The 19,824-nt window shown below is 41.8% G+C and overlaps 1 protein-coding gene across 10 annotated transcripts in view; it reads right to left on the bottom strand.

The window, feature by feature from the left end:
• LPGAT1 (lysophosphatidylglycerol acyltransferase 1) overlaps positions 1 to 16,788 on the bottom strand; it is an 88,228-nt gene extending 71,440 nt beyond the window's left edge. For 2 of the 10 annotated variants that reach the window (XM_055370869.2, XM_063708770.1), the window contains exons 1-2: positions 16,154 to 16,295; positions 15,033 to 15,293 (exon numbers count right to left, since the gene is read on the bottom strand). In XM_055370869.2, the coding sequence (XP_055226844.1) occupies positions 15,033 to 15,270 (238 nt within the window). In that variant the 5' untranslated portion in view covers positions 15,271 to 15,293; positions 16,154 to 16,295. The other 8 variants (XM_055370864.2, XM_055370890.2, XM_019030310.4 and 5 more) reach the window with 7 other exon arrangements.
• Between the last annotated feature and the right edge of the window lie 3,036 nt (positions 16,789 to 19,824).

The following is a 19,824-nucleotide window of genomic DNA, read 5'->3' as shown; positions in this document are numbered from 1 at the left end:
GACACATTATTTATTCATCCACAGATGGTACTTAATATGCATATGGATTCCTGCCCCTTGAGATAACTCTGAAGCACTGCAGGAAATCTCAGCCCAATAGTTAGGAACCACAATTACAGAGTTGATGCCAAAGAGGTTCAGAGGGAGGCAAAGAGTGGAAACTGGAGCAGTGTGGAAGGGTGTCACGAGGTTAGATAGGCAGGTAGAAATTTTCAAAGAAACAAAGAACAGATTTTGGGGAGAGGAAGAATGAAACTGAGAAAATGCGGAGGGGTTGCAGGAGAGCAGCCTTACTAAAGAGCTTGGAACAGGACCAGATCCATGGGGGCTCTGGACCACTCAGCCTGATTCTGCCAACAGAGCCAACATTTAAGTGCTTTCCATGTATGGAGTGCTGATATGCATTCTTTCATTCAATTCTCACCAAGAATAGTTTCCTAATACACTAGCTGTGTAAGTAAATGATCCTGGTCTCATCAGGTACAACCCTAAGTGGGTCAGGATCTAGACTTTTCCACGTTAAAAAATAAAAAATGTAAAAAGTCTTCCCTTGACCCTATATCACTCCCTCCAGTATCACCCTCTACTCCTTCACAGCCAAACTTCTGGAAAATCATAGATTCTTGTTTCCATTTTGTCCTCTCCCATTCATCATTCATCTTCGACCCACTCCAATCTAGTTACACTTCTACCACCTCAACAAAGCTGCTCTTGCTAAATACAATAAAAGATCTCTCAGCTCTCATCTTGGAAAATGTAAATAAATGCTCAGCTGCATTCAGCAGGTCCCTGCCTTGAAACACTGTGGACTTCTGTGACCCCACACTCTTAAGGCTGGCATTCCTTCCACTTCTTCTCTTCCCATCTTCCTCTCTTAACCTCCAAATGGTGGCATTCCCTCACAAGTTAATCCTGGGCCTCTCATCACTTCGTACCGAGATATCCCTAGGTGATCGCAGCTTTAAACACCATGGATAATTTGCCAATTTCTCTTTCTAGCTCAAGTTTCCCTTACAAGTTCCAGACTGCACATCCATGTCAATTTCACAGCTCCACTTGGATGTTTTTCATATACCCTATGCTAAATTTTTAAATTTTTAAAATCTTTCCTCTCAGTTACCTCCTCTCTGAACTTCCCCATCTACCCAGCAGCTCACACCAGAAACCTCAGGGGCATCCCTGTCACCTCTCTCTCTACCTCATCCTCCATGTCTAATCTCTCAGCAACTCCTGACAATTTTCCCTCCTATAAAACTCTCCAATCAGTTCACTTTCCATCTCCACTGCCATCATCACTAGACCAACCATCACCCTCACCTGATAAGGTGAGAATCTTCCACACGGTCTCCTGGACACACACACTGGCTTCTCTTGAGTCCATTTCTACAAAGCTGCAGAGTAGAATTACAAATGGGAATCTGATTTCATCATTCCCTTACTTAAAACTCTTCGATGGTTTCCTCAAGATAAATTTCAAAATCCTTAATATGCACTACAAAGCTTTAAAGGATTTGGCCTCACCAGCTTCCCTCAACCACTAAACTCCTCTCCCCCTCACTCCCTCCCTGCTGCAGCCACTGGCCTTCCCTTTGTTCCTCAAACATGACAAATGCTTTTCTTTTTTTTTTTTTTTTTTTTGAGACTGAGTCTTGCTCTATCACCCAGGCTGGAGTGCAATGGCACAATCTCGGCTCACTGCAAGTTCCGCCTCCCGTGTTCACGCCATTCTCCTGCCTCAGCCTCCCGAGTAGCTGGGACTACAGGCGCCCGCCACCACGCCTGGCTAATTTTTTGTATTTTTTTAGTAGAGACGGGGTTTCACCGTGTTAGCCAGGATAGTCGCAATCTCTTGACCTTGTGATCCACCCACCTCGGCCTCCCAAAGTGCTGGGATTACAGGCGTGAGCCACTGCGCCTGGCTTTTCTGCCTTTGTGCATGCTGTCCCTCCTCCTAGCTTCACCTGGCCAACTCCTACTGATTCCTCAGGTCTCAATTTCAGTGTTCCTTTCTCAAGGGCATCCCTCCCTGGCACCACTAGTCTCAAGCTCAAGTCCTCTGTCTCATCCTCTCATAGCCCTTTTCACATGTGATTCCGTGGTTATGATGTGACTCCTGTTGTCTGTCTCCCACACTAACACGTAAACTTCTTAAGAACAGCAACTATGTTGTTTTGTTTGCCACTGTACTCCCAGCCACCAGCACAATATCTGACACAGAGAAGGCACTCAAATTTTTGCATTAGAATAGGTGACTGAATTAATAAATTGCTTTGAAGCACTACAAAATTTACAAACATAAAATCTAATTAGATAATATTTTATTTAGACTACGGCCTAAATTATTTTTATTGATTGATTAAAGCAAGAACTCGATTGAGCTACACTACTAGCTAGGCCTGAATAGCCTCAGATATATTTCTAAGACTACCTCATAAGTTAGCTTTTATTCATTTACACATGCCTTTTCCCAAAAGGCTAACATAATTATTTTCCTAGGCATTAATATAATAATGATCATTCTAATAATAATGAAATTATCATTTATAGAGTGCCAAACACCAGGCTTCACTTTACATTCAAGTTTCATAACCTCCATTTTTACAGATGATGAAACTGAAGCTCAGAGAAATTAAGCAACTAGCTCAAAGATAAAACTAGCAAGTGGGAGAAACAGGATCCAACCTCATACTAGCTCAAAAATCAATGTTTTTTCCCCAACACATCATGCTATCTCTAATATACTTATTTTGCAATATCTATTATTTGTTGAAAATACATCTATATACAAGTATCTGAGGCTTAACACAGCTTAGAATGATTATTTACACTTTATAATGGTTGCTCAATTCAGAGTCTCATATACAAAAACAAATTCTATCCCAACCATATAAAACAGCCTGCAACAGTTATTCCAAATGACATCCTAGTTCCTTATCCATGTAACCTATACTTATAAATTTAGCCCCCAATTAATTTTCTTCCCTTCAAGGACCTCAATTAACTTTAAAAAATGGAACCATCATATTAGGGGGAAACGTATATATTGATCTCTGTTTTTCAAAAAACTTGTCACAAATGCATTTTGAACATGCAGTTCATAACGAACTCAACTATTCATAAAACCATCCATCGCTGGGCATGGTGGCTCACACCTGTAATCCCAGCACTTTGGGAGGCAGAGGCAGGTGGATCACCTAAGGTCTGGAGTTCGAGACCAGCCTGGCCAACATGGCAAAACCTCGTCTCTACTGAAAATACAAAAATTAGTCGGGCATGTGGCCAGCGCCTGTAGTCCCAGCTACTCAGGAGGCTGAGGCAGGAGAATCACTTGAACCCAGGAGGTGGAGGTTGCAGTGAGCCGAGATCGTGCCACTGCACTCCAGCCTAGGTGACAGAGTGAGGCTCCATCTCAAAAAAAAAAAAAAAGAAAGAAAGAATTTTTAATAATCTAGATTTTAGATAATTATATTCTTAAGAAGAAATGAGACATTCTACTAACTAATGAGTGTATAAACAACTGGCAACATTTTACCATGTCAGTAATAGGATACATGAAACTTGAAAAATCTTGTGACCACAGCTTTTGGTAATGGTGCTTCATTTTTTAGTTCCTATTAAATACCTCTGCTTCATAAAATCAGCAGTTGAGATTACTAACAAACTTTCAGGTTTTTTGTTTTTGTTTTTGTTTTGAGACAGAGTCTCACTCTGTCCAGAGACAGGCTGGAGTGCAGTGGTGCGATCTCAGCTCACTGCAACTTCTGCCTCCTGGGTTCAAGCAATTCTCCTGCCTCAGCCTCCCGAGTAGCTAGGACTACAGGTGTGCACCACCACGCCAGTCCAATTTTTGTATTTTTAGCAGAGATGGGTTTTCACCATGTTGGCCAGGCTGGTCTCAAACTCCTGACCCCAAGTGATCCACCTGCCTTGGCCTCCCGAAGTGCTAGGATTACAGGCGTGAGCCACCGTACCCAGCCAACTTTCAGTTTTTAATGGTAGAGTTCATTAGTCTTAGGCACTACTAGGGCATATAAATGCAAAACCATGCTTAACAGAAATAGACTAGTAATTATAATTTAAATATTTTAAAATGAACATCACCAAAGTCTCTGGGATCCAAGCAAGTATCCTTAATAAGTAAAGTAGGCCCAAAATAAGACAAGAAGCAGGATCTTGGATAAACTGGACAGTAAAGGGGGTGGTCATCACGCAGCTCCAGCAAATCGTTACTATGCAGGAACGAGGGCTCAGCATGGCCAGATCTCTAATTTCTCAAGAATAGCTGGAAATGTGGAATTTGTTTTCATGTTTTGTGAAATCTCCCTAATTTGAAATGTTGACAACTAATTTAAGTTTAAATAGTGCTAAGACAAAATAAAACAGATCAGCTTCTGAATATGGCCACTAATTTGCAAACTCTGAAAAGAAACTCCTAAAACAAAGCCTAAATACTCAGCAAACCCTAGTTTTAGATTAGGAATGGTAAACTCTTATGTAACAATATTTGTCAAACTTTGGGGTGCACTAGTGATCTTTAAAGTTCTCAAGGCAGACCAGACCCTAGAGCTTTACTGTATTAATGTCACATTTATTTCATATTCCTTACTAAAGTACCAAAGGTAACTCACTCCTTCCATTCGTTTTGATGACATTTTCTTACTGCAGCCAAATGGAAATAGAGTGGATGTCTTAAACATATGCTACTGGTAAGCAGTCTAAGAATCAAAACACGTTGGAAACCACTGGGAGACAAAAGAAACACACTTTGGAGGCTACTTTATGCTTTTCAACAGACCTCAAAGAAAATTAATTAGATGGTAAAATTGCTCTCCATTCTATAATAATCAACCAGTGTACAATAGGATGGTGGCAGTGCTATTTTAATTATAATTACACAGTTAAACAAAAATCTTGTGTTGTACTTTTTGGTATGGACATAGCAGCATTATAGGCATGAATCTTCTGGGAAAATACAGATAGCAACAAGGAGAAAAAACTGCGCAAAACTGCTTTTTCAGAAAACCTAGGAGAAAAACAAAAATATAAAAATCCCAGGCCGGGTGCGGTGGCTCATGCCTATAATCACAGCACTTTGGCAGGCCAGGTGAAAGGACTGCCTGAGGCCAGGAGTTTGAGACCAGTCCGGGCAACTTGGCAAGTCCCCATCTCTACAAAAAAATTAAAATAATTACCCAGGCATGGTGGTACATGCCTGTCGTCTTAGCTACTTGGGCTGAGATGGGAAGGATCACTTGAGGCCAGAAGTTTCAGGCTATAGTGAGTTGGAATGCACCATGGTATTCCAGCCTGGGTGACAGAACAAGACCCTGTCTCCAACAACAACAACAAAAAAAGCCAAAAAATTTAAATCTAAAAAATAAAACCACCAAAGTACCTGAGAACAAGGCTGAGATCAAACAAGGCAGACAATCTATGCTGGGGTGGAGAGCAGCTTATAGGGCAAGACAGTGTGGCATGTGATGAAGAGGGCCTGACAGTGGCAGATCTCAGAAAGCAACAGGAACAATACCTTTCCTTAAGAAAAAGGTTGCCAGGCATGGTGGCTCACGCCTGTAATCCCAGCACTTTTGGAGGCCGAGGTGGATGGATCACCTGGGGTCAGAAATTTGAGATCAGCCTGGCCAACATGGTGAAACCCCGACTCTACTAAAAATACAAAAATTAGCCAAGCATGGTGGCAGACGCCTGTACTGCCAGCTACTCGGGAGGCTGAGGCAGAGAATCGCTTGAACCCAGGAGGCAAGAGGGTGCAGTGAGCCAAGACTGCACCACTACACTCCAGCCTGAGCAACAGAGTGAGACTCCGTCTCAAAAAAAAAAGGTAGGCAGGGGGGTGGCTTACATTGGCATGCTGGAGCCATGTCCCTCCAATCACAGCTGCAAAGGAAGGAGTGGAAAGTTCAGAATTAGCGGCAAAAGACCTTCTAGACTTGTTCTGGTTTAGAGAGGCAGAAGACTTGTGGCAACACAGAGAAACACACCCAGGTGTCATATGTGAAAAAGACACCTCTGAGGCAGAAATCTGGAAATCTACCCTGGCCCCATCCAAACCTCCTACAAATAACAGATTGAGGAAAATCCAATTCATTAAGTCACAAGGAAAAAAAGGTAACTGGCATGGTACTGACTGAGAGATACTTTAAGAAAAATGATAGATAATGTACCAACTGTCAAAGTACACTAAAAAAAATTACAATGGAGAAGACAAAAATTATAACTGAATAATTTTGCTTGATTTTAAGAAAATCAGTGAAGCCATCATCACTAAGAACAAGACCACAAATAAGAAATACAAGAACTCAAGGGAGAAATGTCTAGATAACAGGAATAGGGAAGCATGAATTGGTAGAACTAAACAAAAAAAAAATAGAAGAATAAACAAAGCTATCACAGAAATGAAGAAGAAACTGATAGGAGAACAAAGAAGAGACATTGCAGAAAACACAGTAAAAGACATGAAAGAAACAAACAAATGAAAAAGGGTTTAAAAGGATTAAAGGAAAAATAACAGATATAAAAGACATACAAAAGGAGATTCAACATACATATAACTAAGGTTTCCAAAAAGGAAAACCAAAACAATGAGACAAAGTAAATATTTAAGGATATGATTAAAGAAAACTTTCCTGAAATGAAAATACGTTTGAATCTAAATATTAAAAAGGCACACATGTACCAGGAAAAATTGAGCTACACAGTCAATACCACTATATCCTAATAAAGTTACTAGATATGAGAGATAAAGGGAGAATCCCTTTGGGCAGACAGGCAAAAAGACCAAGTCAATAATAGGAAAAAATTCAATCTGGCTTCATATAATATTTAATATCAGAAGACATTTGTATAATACCTGTAAGATACTCAAAAAAAAGAAAGTGTGAGGCAAGGACTTTGTAACCTGCTAAGTTATCCTTCAAGCATAAAGCAACGGGCTGGGCGTGGTGGCTCACACCTGTAATCCTAGCACTTTTGGAGGCCGAGGCAGGCAGATCACCTGAGGCCAGGGGTTCGAGACCAGCCTGGCCAACATGGCAAAACTCCATCTCTACTAAAAATACAAAAATTAGCTGGGTGTGGTGGTGCATGCCTGTAATCCCAGCTAATCGGGAGGCTGAGGCAGGACAATTGCTTGAACCCAGGAGGCGGAGGTTGCAGTGAGCTGAGAACGCACCACTGCACTCCAGCGTGGGAAACAGAGTAAGACTCCGTCTCAAAAAAACAAAAAACGTATAAAGCAACAAAAGACAAATTCTGAAAATGTTGTAAGAATAATATCCTCATCTTGTTCCCCTGAGCCCTTATTGAGAAACTGCTAGAGGATAAACTTCAGCCAACCAAAGAATGACTCTGCACAAAGTACCTGGGTGAACATTACATTTAACTAAAGAATTAAGACAAAAACAGATGGAAATGAAGCTGATAAAATAGAATGTAAATATTATAGGCTATAACACTGTATAAACTCAAATAACATAAATTGAAAGAAGTGAGAAAGCAGAGAGAAGTATAATAAGCTTACTGATTACCTTGATGTAATAGCTGGGAGTCAGTGTATAGTCTTAAAGCTCAAGTAGTAGAAGCATAAGCATACATAATAGCACAGATGTATACGCTATTTTAAATAAATATTACTGACTAAGATTGGGTGAGGAAGAAGAGAAAGGGGAAGACACAAGGATTAAAAAGAGTTTTACCTTTGGTCATAGAAGAGAATGAATGGTTACTATCAATAGAGAACTAAGAATATTAAAGTAATAAGACTGAAATACAAACCTTCCTAAATATCAGAACTGAAAAGCAAAGAAAAAGATACTACACAGTGAAAGACTTAACATTCATATGTATATATAAATAGAAAACATAAAATACAATGGCAGAACCATGACAAATTTTTGACATATGAATAAATATAAATATGGATTCAACTCATATTAACAGAGATTTTCAAATTCACTCACAAAGCAAAACCTAACTCCATGCTGTATACTAGAGACACATCTAAATCAAAGCAAATTATAAAAATTGGAGTTTGAAAACAAAAGGATTGGCAAAGATATGCCAGGCAAATGTAAACAAAAATAAACCAAAAACTATTTTACCCAGCTCTTTCTGACTCCAGAACTTGAGGTCTTACTACAAACACTACAAATACTGCCCCCTGAGCTTCTGTAATAGTCTATGTGAAGGTGTGTGCATGCATGATTATATTTCAAAATAAGTATCTAAAATAAATTATTCAATTATAAACTATCTTTGAAATAAGAACAGACATCAAATTTGTAGTACCACCAAATTGCTGAGTTTAAAGCATTTAGTAATATTTACCTTTAATTACCTACCACAGGGATGGAGAAGAACAAAAATATTTCCTTTCATGATATATTTTCCATAGAAAAATCAAAACACTACTGAAAACTCTTCTCCTGGATTTATGTCAAGATCAGTCGTCGGCCAGGCGCAGTGACTCACACCTGTAATCTGAGCACTCTGGGAGGCTGAGGCGGGTGGATCACTTGAGGTCAGGAGTTCGAGACCAGCCTGGCAAACATGGTGAAACCCCATCTCTACTAAACATACAAAAAATTAGCCAGGCATGGGGGTACACGCCTGTAATCCTAGCTACTCGGGAGGCTGAGACAGGAGAATCACTTGAACCCAAGAGGCGGATGTTGCAGTGGGCCAAGATCGTGCCATTGCACTCCAGCCTGGGTGACAGAGCAAGACCTCATCTCAAAAAAAAAAAAATCAGTTGTCAACCTAACATCATGCAGTAACTCCTCACTCTGATGACAATCTACTTTCAAGCACCCAAAACCAGAAATTCCAGTGGAGTTTTTGTTCTCCACATGAGTAGAGAGCCTTAAGGAAGTTAGATTTTATGAAATTTCCATTATACTACAACATTTCCATTGAAGCACCAAGTTTTTAACCTCTTGAAGAAATCTATAGCTAAATTACTTTCAGATGTTAAAGAGTTGCATCTTCAGAAAGAGATTCCATGCCTCAAAAGCAAAAGGGCATATGGGTAGTAAAAATTAAGAAACACTCCAGGAACATTATCTAAAGGTCAAAATTGGCTCTTCAAATACAAAAATCAACTTGTGGCAACATCAATCCAGTTAATGCTTCTGGGGAAGTAACTGTGAAACCTCTTTCAATTTCAACATCTATAACAAAAGGAGAAGTGATAACAGTACCACCCTGATAAAATTATTGTGAGCATTAAGTGACCGAAGCACTTTGGTCACTGCCTGGTTTATTTTTCAATAAATCTTAGCTAATATAATCACCACAAAGATACATATTGCATCTCTTAAATGAATTATAATTATTACGAATTCAAAGGAATTCAAATTCCTTCAAAGCCTCTCCCTAAGTCCCCTATTCCCTCCCTGTCACCACCTACCACTGATGCTAGATCAGGAGCCCCTCCTTTTACCTCCCCTTGTACCCCTGTATATTTTCATTGTTGGTGCAGTCTCCCCACCAAGGCTGCTGTGAGCTCCTTAAAGTCATTGATTACATCTTGTGCCTATCAGGTACCTCCAGGGTACCTGTTCCCACAGATAACTGAAGTTCAATAAAGGTGTGTTAAATTAGTAAATGTGGCCAGGCATGGTGGCTCATTCCTATAATCCCAGCATTTTCAGAGGTCAAGGAAGGAGCAGCCCTTGAAACCAGGAGTTCAAAACCAGCCTGGGCAACAGCAAGATCTCATCCCTACAAAAACTTTTTTTAAAATTAGCCAGGCACAGTGATGCACACTTAGTGTCACAGCTACTTGAAAGGCTGAGGCAGGAGAATCGCTTTTGAGTCCAGGAGTTCAAGGCTGCAGTGAGGTAAGATCTAGCCACCACACTCTAGCCTGGGCAAGAGAGTGAGAATCTGTCTCTCAAAAAGAAAAAAAATTAACAAATGTGGTATTGTAAGAGATTATATATATTAAACATGATGTGATTCAAGGTTTCATATTTTGTGGACTGCAATGACCTTGATAATAGACCTTTCAGGAAGGTAGGCAGCTAGGGAATCTCAGAACCAGGAAAGGAAAAAGAGAACATTCAGCCCGGTGCAGTGGCTCACCACGCCTGTAATCCCAGCACTGTGGGAGCCAAGGTGGGCGGATCACTTGAGGTCAGGAGTTCAAGACCAGCCTGACCAACATGGTGAAACCTTGTCTCTACTAACAATACAAAATTAGCCAGGCACGGTGGTGGATACCTGTAATCCCAGCTACTCGGGAGGCTGACACATGAGAATCACTTGAACCTGAGAGAGAGAGGTTGTCGTGAGCCAAGACTGCGCCACCGTACTCCAGGCTGGGCAATAGAGTGAGACTGTCTCACAAAAAAATAAAAAAGGATCATTCAAGAACTAGACACTTATTGAGTACTCTGTGAGCATCAGGTAACAAATCAGACCCTAGGGTTATAAGGAAGTTCCATCCAGTGGGCCCAGAGTAGGTAAGGATCTCACCCCTACCAGTGATAACAGATTTAAAGTTAAAGCTAGACCACTGACTCGCAGAGTTTTCCAAAATCCCAGTGCTCTTTCCACTAGAACAATGCCTCTCAAATGTTGACTGCACTCATAGTAAAAAATACATTCTGAAGCACCACTCAGTATAAACACATGCATTTCTGATATATTCTACTGAATTCTATTTTATTTCACATTCTTAAAATGTTCATCTTCACATACTAAATTGGTTTTATGGCTCGAAGGTTACAAGACATTGCTCTCGAAATACATTTTTGAAACTTTCTGTAGAATTTCAAAGTCAGAAATAATTCCTAAAAATTACTTTTTGTCACACAATGAATATGTATCCCTCCCCGAAAAGCAGGACACTATCAAATAATCACATAACCCAGAAAGACATGGCAGCTGTCAGTTGGGGAGCAGGAGGTAACTAAACGTAATCTCCATCAGCTTTCCCTAAAGCCCCCCCCCAAATAATGCCCAATTTAAGGAAAACTGTTTGCTACGTAAAAACAGTTTGGCAGCAAGTCCCCTGGCATTCCAGCTCCCTTCCAGCCAGACTTTGGCCCATGACTCTCTCTCACCCTATATAAAAATAAAAATTCTGGAGTTTCTATTAACAGTAAATATTTTTAAAGTATTTCATGCACAGTCTTTTTTTTTTTTTTTTTTTTTTTTTGAGACAGGTCTCTGTTGCCCAGATTGGAGTGCAGTGGCATGATCACAGCTCACTGTAACCTCGAACTCCTGGGCTCATGTGATTCTCCCACCTCAGCTTCCCAAGTTGTTAAGATTACAGGCATAAGCCACCGTACCTGGCTAAGACTTTAATTAAATGTGTTTGGATGACAATTCCTTTATTAAAATAAGTAAATGAAAATAAAAATAAACTTTTAAATAAATAGAATACATTTTGTTTGGTATGAAACCTTTCTCTGACATTTACCAATCATCACTTAAACTCCGGGGGGTGGGGTACTGATTTATCCTAGATCCAAATAAAGCATGCAGAAGTGGATCATTAGTTAAGCCAGTATCTCTTTTGGTTTGCCCTTGAAATATTAAGACAAAGGCAATATAAAGCGTTTCCTCAACGTGAGATCTATCTGTACAGCACTTCCTACTAAAGAAAATGTGAAAACAGGCCGGGGCGATGGCTCACGCCTATAATCCCAGCACTCTGGGAGGCCAACGTGGGCGGATCACAAGGTCAGGAGTTCGAGACCAGCCTGGCCAACATAGTGAAACCCCCATCTCTACTAAAAATACAAAAATTAGCTGGGTGTGGTGGCACAAGCCTGTAGTCCCAGCTACTCAGGAGGCTGAGGCAGGAGAATCGCTTGAACTCGGGAGGTGGAGGTTGCAGTGAGCTGAGACTGTACCATTGCACTCTGGCCTGGGCAACAGAGCAAGACTCCATCTCAAAAAAAAAAAAAAAGGAAAATGTGAAAACAACAATCATTACTACTTTAGTAGCAAGCCGGGGATGAAAAAACCCCAGTGTCTTCAGAGTACTTTTTAAAATGTGTAACTCAAAGTCAGAAACAGACCAGAAAATCCCTTTTCCATCTTCTGTGCCTACAGACAGTTCCCCAGCTCTGAGAATGCAAATTAAAGTACAAGAATGTTCATTTAAGTTCTTGGGCTTACTGGCCTCACCATTCCTCATCCAAGAAGCATGTATGAATTTACAGGGCTCATTTTTGTGATGAGTTAAGAGATAGTTTAATAAAACTTTAATAAATCTTGTCTTTCACAAAAAAAATCTGTTTAGAACTAAGGAAAGATTTTTTAATAAAAATAAAATTTAGTTTTCCTAAGAAAAGAAAACCATGCTTACTATATCAGCTTTGTCCAGTAGTACTTGCTGTGATGATAGAAGTGTTCTGTATCTGCACTGTCCATACAGTAGCCACTAGCCACCTAGTACTGAGCACTTGAAATGTGGTTGGTGTGCCTGAGGAGCTAAATGCTAAATTTTATTTCATTTTAATTAATTTAAATTTAAATAGTGACATGCAGCCAGCGGCTACTATATGGGGCTGTGTAGGTTAGATAATCAACATAAGTCCTCATCAGCAGAGCTGAGTAATTCACTCATATTACACAGAATGTCATAATTTGGAAAAAGATATATATATATATATATATATATATATATATTCTATACCAATATACCAATATTCAATTTTTAGCTTCCTAATTAGTATTTAAGGTTTCCTCATAAGTGGTTTCTCAACAAAGTTTTGGCAATTTTTATTCTAAAACATGAACATACTTAATCTGCTGAGCAGAATTCCTTTGGCAATGTTCAATTTTCCATCTGTGAAATTTGGGCATAGGGAAAAAAGAACTTCTTCACAAGCCCACCCTCCTATTGATGTAAAGGGAAGAACTGAAATATATTATCTAAAGAAAGGCTAATATAACACCTGAGATTATTTTATGGGTACACCTGTTCATCAACCTCTGCTCAGATGTGCTTCTTTAAACTCAGCTGAGGCTTTCAACCAAACTCATTCCTACATTTGTTTGACTTCTTGACTATTTTCTGTTATGATCAGACTATGACCAGGCTCTCTGAAATCAAGTATTCTACCTATAGGAAAACCTTTTAAAATATATACATTAAAACAGTCTATATTTAAATGAGACAAACTGATCAAATTGTCAAAATTCAGTAGCCTGAAGAAGAGCAGATGCTTCAAAGAGACTAAAATATGCAGATCATGCCAAGATCACATTCCAAGCAGGTGGCAAAAGAAATTACACAGTTCTATAGTCAGCAAGGAAGAGATACCCCAAGAAAATATGCTTAAAAATACATTGCAGCTATGCTATGGCCATAGGACAACTAACTTTGACTTCAAGCAGCACCACTGCACTCCCAATCTCAAGGTCAATGCCAAATTAATTTAACTTCCCACCATGCTAACAATTAAGTACACTATACACAAGCACAAACATTTCAGTAATTTCATTTTAAGCAGAATGAACTTCTAGAACGGGTTTCTGAAAATACTATAAGCTAATTTAAAACAAGCAAACTTAAGTATACTATATAAGAATAAAGCCACTAGTACCATATAACATATATTTGGGAACACTCAAACTATACCAAGCCAAGCAACTCTAAGACAGCAGTGCAATTCAGGTAAGAATTCAGCACCATAGATTAGAACTTCGTTTTTTCTCTACCACTGCTATTGCTACCACCAAGTCCTAAAAAAGGGCTAGAAGCTCACCTACTATATCCAAAAAGCATTGGAATCTCAACAAGACAGATGACAAGGAAGCAACGCATACACTATCCCAGGGGCTTCAGCTCTTGCATTATTATGCCACTGCCTGAAGGAGAAATAAATAAATAAATGCCACTGCCTGAAGGAGAAAAGGCTTCATCTGGGGCAAATGAGAATACTCAGACATAGCAAGAGTCTGTCAGACTCCATAAAAGCTGTATACTATCAGTCCTTCTCTTGTGTGTGTGGATAAAATGTGCAGGTGCAGCCTGGGCAGGAAAGAGGGAGACAGAATTTCAAATGGAGAACTGCCATACTGCTTGACCCTGGGAGTACCCCTCCTCACTCTGCCAAGCTATGAACTACAGCCTCTACTGACCACAGCATCTGCATGATCTCCAAGGAGCCTGCCTATCAGGTAGGAATTTCTGTGCTAAAAGCCTCCACATCTGACAAGTGCTAAAAACCTCTATGATTTTTTCATTATCTTAATTCTTAAGGGAAAAAAATCAAATAAATACAATAAACGATACAGAATTTTCACAGCAAGGGCATAAGTTCTCAAAGCATATAAGGTTTATCTCAGAAAATAAACACTTCTCATTTAGTTCTATAAAAGTCCACTTCTGAATAGTGTTACTCTTGCTTCCCCAAATGCAATTTAAAGGCAGAAATCACAATCTATTTAAAGACACTCAGAAGATAAATTAGCTTAACAAAGTTAACTTAATTTTTTATATTTAATACTCTCAGATTTATGAGATAAAATAGATTCTAATAAACAAAAGAAACATACATAAGAGAAAAGAAAGCCATTTTTGCTTGCTCAAAAGGCTAACAGTACAATATCACGTTAAATGATGAAGAAACTTATTAAACGATCTTAGCACAAACATGGTTCCATTGTTTTTCTAAATTTCCAATGTTTATGGGCATCTTCCATGAAATAGATGAAATATCTTACATCTTCACTTTATAAGCTCTCGAGTCCTATACAACGCATTCCTATTCCTCTACCAGAGCTTTTGCAGACCAGTTTTAATAAATGTATGTCAATCACAATAAAAACACTAAGAAATTTACCAATACATAATTATGAAATTATACTTCTGAAAACATCGGTCTTCCTGAGATTCTGAAGAGAAACCCAATAGAACTGTTTTCTTTTTATTTTTTTCAATAGTGAAGACAATGAAAGCATCCTCAACCCAAAGTGTAATATACATTTAATCATGGTTCCTGACAAATTTTTTCTTATGCATTAAAGAAAAGTGTTCTCACTCTTACCTGTATATCCAGCATACCATCCCCAGGAAGCTACCATTCCTAAAAGCCATTTATACATGATTCCTTCGATATACCAGAACCGCTTACTGTCCAGCACTCGAAGGGGCTGAAGTATAATTACATAGCAGATGTAGGATGGAATAGCAACCAGGTTGTTGACGACCATGAAGGCAAACCTCATCAGTGCTTTCACCAAGAGCCAGCCCAGCCACGGAGCTTCTTCCAAAGTCATAGCCATTCTCACATTGGACTCCGTCCTGTCTTTCTGGGGTGAAAGAAAAATTCACTTAAAAAGAAAAATTCATTAAATACATCTAAACAGTCACCAACATAGAAATCGCCCCCAGCACAAAATAAAACAGCGAGGGTCGAAGCTTTCCGGGTGTAGTACCTCGGTGATCTCTCAGGGGAAATTCCAGAGGGGGACAGAGAGCGAGGGAGGAGGAGCTGCACAAGGTCAAGGGAACTGTTCACCGAGGCACGAAGTATGTCACAATATATTTAGCAAATGATAACACAATTCCCATTCAGTAATCGGTGGCCGTCCCCGCACCGTGTCTCACTGCGGTCGTCTATTGGACTTAGAAAAATAGATCCACTCGCTTCAGACAACCTCAGGATCTCCAAACTGAAGACACAAGTGACATGACCGAAACAGGGTCCCCTCAATAAGATTTCCCAGATACTGAGGACCTCAGTCTCCTCACCACCACGATTCCTGCACACCGATGCATTCCTTTAAAAGGTCTCTGGCTCTAGCGAAGTTACCCTCAAAATTCTCATTTGTAGCAATAGGGTTTTTGTTCCCCTTTTTTTTTTAAGAAAAAAAATGGGGGGCCTAGAAAAAAGCTTACAAGGTGAGAGGAAGAAAGTAGGGGGTTATAATGCGAAAAAGAGGAAGGACAGGAGTAGGGGGAGGGGAGCAAAAGCCAGAAAGAGGTAAAAGCCAAGGGACTGGGGATGAAGAGAACGAGATTTCCGACCAGAGGGCAAGGAAGCGGGGGATGATGAAAGGGGCAGAGAAGAGGCGAACGCAGCGCGGGGAGCCGGTGGAGCCTGCAGCGGTTTCCGCGGATGTGGAAGGGTCGTGGCGGCGGGCGCGGCCCGCGCGCCGGGCTCACCTCGGCGGGCGCGGACGGCGGGCGGCTGCGGAGCGCGGGGGCGGGTGTCCCCCGCCGAGGGGTCGCGGTCATGGACGCGGTGGCGGCCCAAGCGGCCCGAGGCGCTGCGCGAGCGGGCGCGCTGGCGCCCTACTCCCCTCGCGGCTGCCTGCGGACAGAGGGACGGCGGGGACTCAGAGGCCGGACCTGTCACCGGGGCGGGTCCCGCGGAGGCGGGCGGATGCCCCGCGCCCCCGCCTCCTCCCCGGGGCCTACCGCGCCCTCGTCCCTCAGGCCGCTGCCGCCTCCCCGGGCCACGCGACGACGACACCCCCTTCCCCGCCCCCAGCGCCTCCCCTGGCCCGGCTCCGCTGCCGCTCCGGGGCCTGCGACCGCCGAGCCGGGGGTTACCTCGGGCTGGCCGGGCCCCGGCCGGGGCTTTGGGAGTCAGAGGAGCCGGAAGAATGCATGGCCGGCGGCGGGGCCGGCGGAAGAAGGCGGTGGCGGGGCCCTGCCCCGCTCCGGCTGTGGCGCGGCCCGCGCCCGTTCCCCGGCGGCGCCGAGACTCGGTCCCCAAGGGCCCGGCCGCGTTCGCCGGGACTGGCGGGGAGGGGCGGCGGGAGGAAGCGGCGGGAGTCGGGACTGCGGCGGAGCCGCCCCCACAGCGCCCTCTAATGAAAGCGCCGCCGCCGCTGCCTGGTCCGCTTGCCCCGCCTGGCCCGCTCCCCCTACCCCTGCGCCAGCGAGTCGGGGCCCTCGGGGCTACCTGGACGCTCGGCCAGGACCTCAGTGAGTCCAGAACATACTGAGGGAAAGGGCCGCCCGGAAAGGTCTAGGAATGAACACCCATCCTCACACCCCAGGAGTGCCTTGGTTTCAGTTGAGAGCCCCTTTTCAGCCAACACGGCCGCCTTTCATTGTTAGGGCTCTCTTCTCTGCCCAAACTAGGAACCTGTCTCCTTGACGGCTAAATGTCCACTTTTCATTCTTAATGAAACCCGGTTGCACTCATGGCTTTTCTTCTTAACCTCTGCAGTGTATTATTGTCTAGAGTTTCAAATTCATTCTTTTTACGGTCAAAAGTCTTGTTTCAGGAAAGCAGCTGGAACATTAATGGCAATTCCACTTTCCCATTCATTCGCCCCCGCCCCCACCACCCCACCAAGAAACTCAGTGGGAATGAATGGTCTACACAGAGAAACTGAAATCTGGTTAGTCAAGAAGGAAAAAACAACCAAGTGCCTAGCATTAAGTAAGTACTCACCCGCCCGCCATAAAAAGAAAAACCGAAAAGACAAAAAACGGTGGCCATGGGAACTCCTAGACAGACCCCGTCACTTGGGATACTATAGCTGCATTCTGGTTCAAAGGCTGGACCACCTGAAGGAAAATAGAGAAATAGTCCATTGACCTACCCCCTTGAGCATTCTTAAATGATCTGCCTAAATTTTAGTTTTTAAAAATCCTGTTTATAAAACCTTATGTCCCTTAAGCACGTTTGTAAATGGAGGGGATGGGGCAGGGCAGATTTCACACTCCCTAGGGAACTGCCATATTTGAATCAGAATGCCACCTATTCTGCCTATTTTGAAAATGTTCATCACAGCATTTGCTCTGGACTCTCAACTTTCTCTAATTTCGGTTCCTCTTAGGTCCACAGGTGAAGGAAAGATATGCCCCATTCTATTCCTTGCATTCTCTCTTTACTGACAAGGTAGTAAGATCTTTAAATAAATCTCATGAGAGAGATAATATGTATACTTTATTATTCAAAATATGTCATTATATTCTTAAGTAAGATAGGTGAGGCACATATTTATTTCCACAATCAAGAATAAACTCTAAGGATTCCATCTGGTCCATCCAATTCAGCTTTCCCACATGCTGCGTAAACGTTGGCTGACACCTGGAGAGAGAGAACCTACAATGGGATTTACACGTGATTCCTGGATCAGGGACCATCTGCCAGAGGACCAGACACAGCAGCACTTGATGAAATGCAATTAGTACCAGGCCCAGAATTCATTTTCAGGCTCAGAAAAGAGCCAGAGGTTGGGCAGGACCTCTGGCTCTTTAGTGTACAAAAACAACACTTGAAGTGTCTACCAAAGAGACAGATTCTTAGGCATCATACCAGAACATTTTAATAATCTAGGTCCAGTGGACCTGAGAACCTGCTTTTTAAAAAGCGTCATCGGTGATTCTGATGCAAGTAGTATGCAGACCTTGCTTTAAGAAGCCCTGACTTAGAGGTATTCTGAGATGATCACATTCTCTTCTAGACCCTTCATAATTTTAAATCATTTGATCATATGTGTTCTCATGTGTGTTAGTCAGCTAGAGCTGCCATAACAAAATACTGCAAACTGGGTGGCTTAAGCAACAGAAACTTATTTTCTCAAAGTTCTGAAGGCCAAGATCAGAGATCAAAGTGTGGGGAGGTCTGGTTTCTTCTGAGGCCTGTCCCCTCGGCTTGCTGATCACCATCTCTCATTGCAGAATTCTGCCATTTCAGTATCTCCTTATGGAAGGAGTAGGGAAGACCTAATCTCCTTGATCTTTTCAGATATCCTCCTATTAACTGCTTCCAACTTCATTAGACTTTTCTTGAAACTCAACCAACAGTACAACACATTATGTTCCAGGTATAGATATGCCCTGGTTTTGTGCCAAGAGTGTAGGAGAGGGGTTATCTTCTTAACTTTCTGACCACAATATCACAGTTTCAAGATAATTCAGCTGCTATAATAGATAAGAAACTGTTAGGGCTGACTTCTTAAGGGAACAATTTCAGATGATGCTTGTGTTTATTTCTTGCATTTCGAAGTTCGTTTTAGTTAGTTTTACCTTCCTCTTGCCTATACTACAATTTTTTTGCCCTGCCTCCTTTCAACCACTTAGGAAGCCTCCTGAGATTGTTCCATAGCCTATTTTATTGCACCATGGACAGAGAGATGTATGAATGCTCTGAATGACTGTAACAGGAAGATTGGAACAGCCAGTTCTCCAGGGTAGACTGTTCTATGGAAAACAAGGATCTTCATCAATGACTAGTTAGCTTCTAGTCCCCTATCCTGCTACCTTAGAGCCATCTTTATCAAAACACAAACATGAAACCAACAATTTCAACACCTTCATGTACACTCCAATAGAGAAAAGAGGGAAATGAACAGACCCCACCCTATAGCCACAGACATTATTGTTTCTGTTTCAAAAGCCCACATTTGAACCACAAGAGAATGGTCCTTTGAAAAAGAAAGAGGATTTCTTACATTTCTTGGAATCGCCAGTCATTTGAAAGCAATCTAACCACAATACCTTAGAAGGTTGAATTCCACCCATCTAGTCCACATACACACAACAAATTAGGTTATAACCAGGGAGAGGTTCCCTTGGGCAGAAGAGTACCCCCTGGGCCCTCTCTTTTTCCTAGTGGCAATTATAAAAACATTTTACCTACCTGTGTTGGTTTCTGCACTAAAGCTCCAGTGAACTATTTCCTGTCTAGGGAGAAACTCTACCAGCAATAACCTTCAATGACTTGGCACAGGCCTCCTACATTACTAGGAAACAGTTGCAGGCTTGAAATCAGCAGCCCAAAAGAGTCATGCATTCTGACTGCTGTCAGCTTTAACTTCAAACAAAAAATGGAAATATATATGGATGTTCTCTTCTATATTCATGTCAATAAT

This window comes from Gorilla gorilla, chromosome 1 (assembly GCF_029281585.2).
Source record: "Gorilla gorilla gorilla isolate KB3781 chromosome 1, NHGRI_mGorGor1-v2.1_pri, whole genome shotgun sequence".
In the NCBI taxonomy this organism is placed as follows: domain Eukaryota; kingdom Metazoa; phylum Chordata; class Mammalia; order Primates; family Hominidae; genus Gorilla; species Gorilla gorilla.
This window is presented reverse-complemented; position numbering and strand designations above follow the sequence as displayed.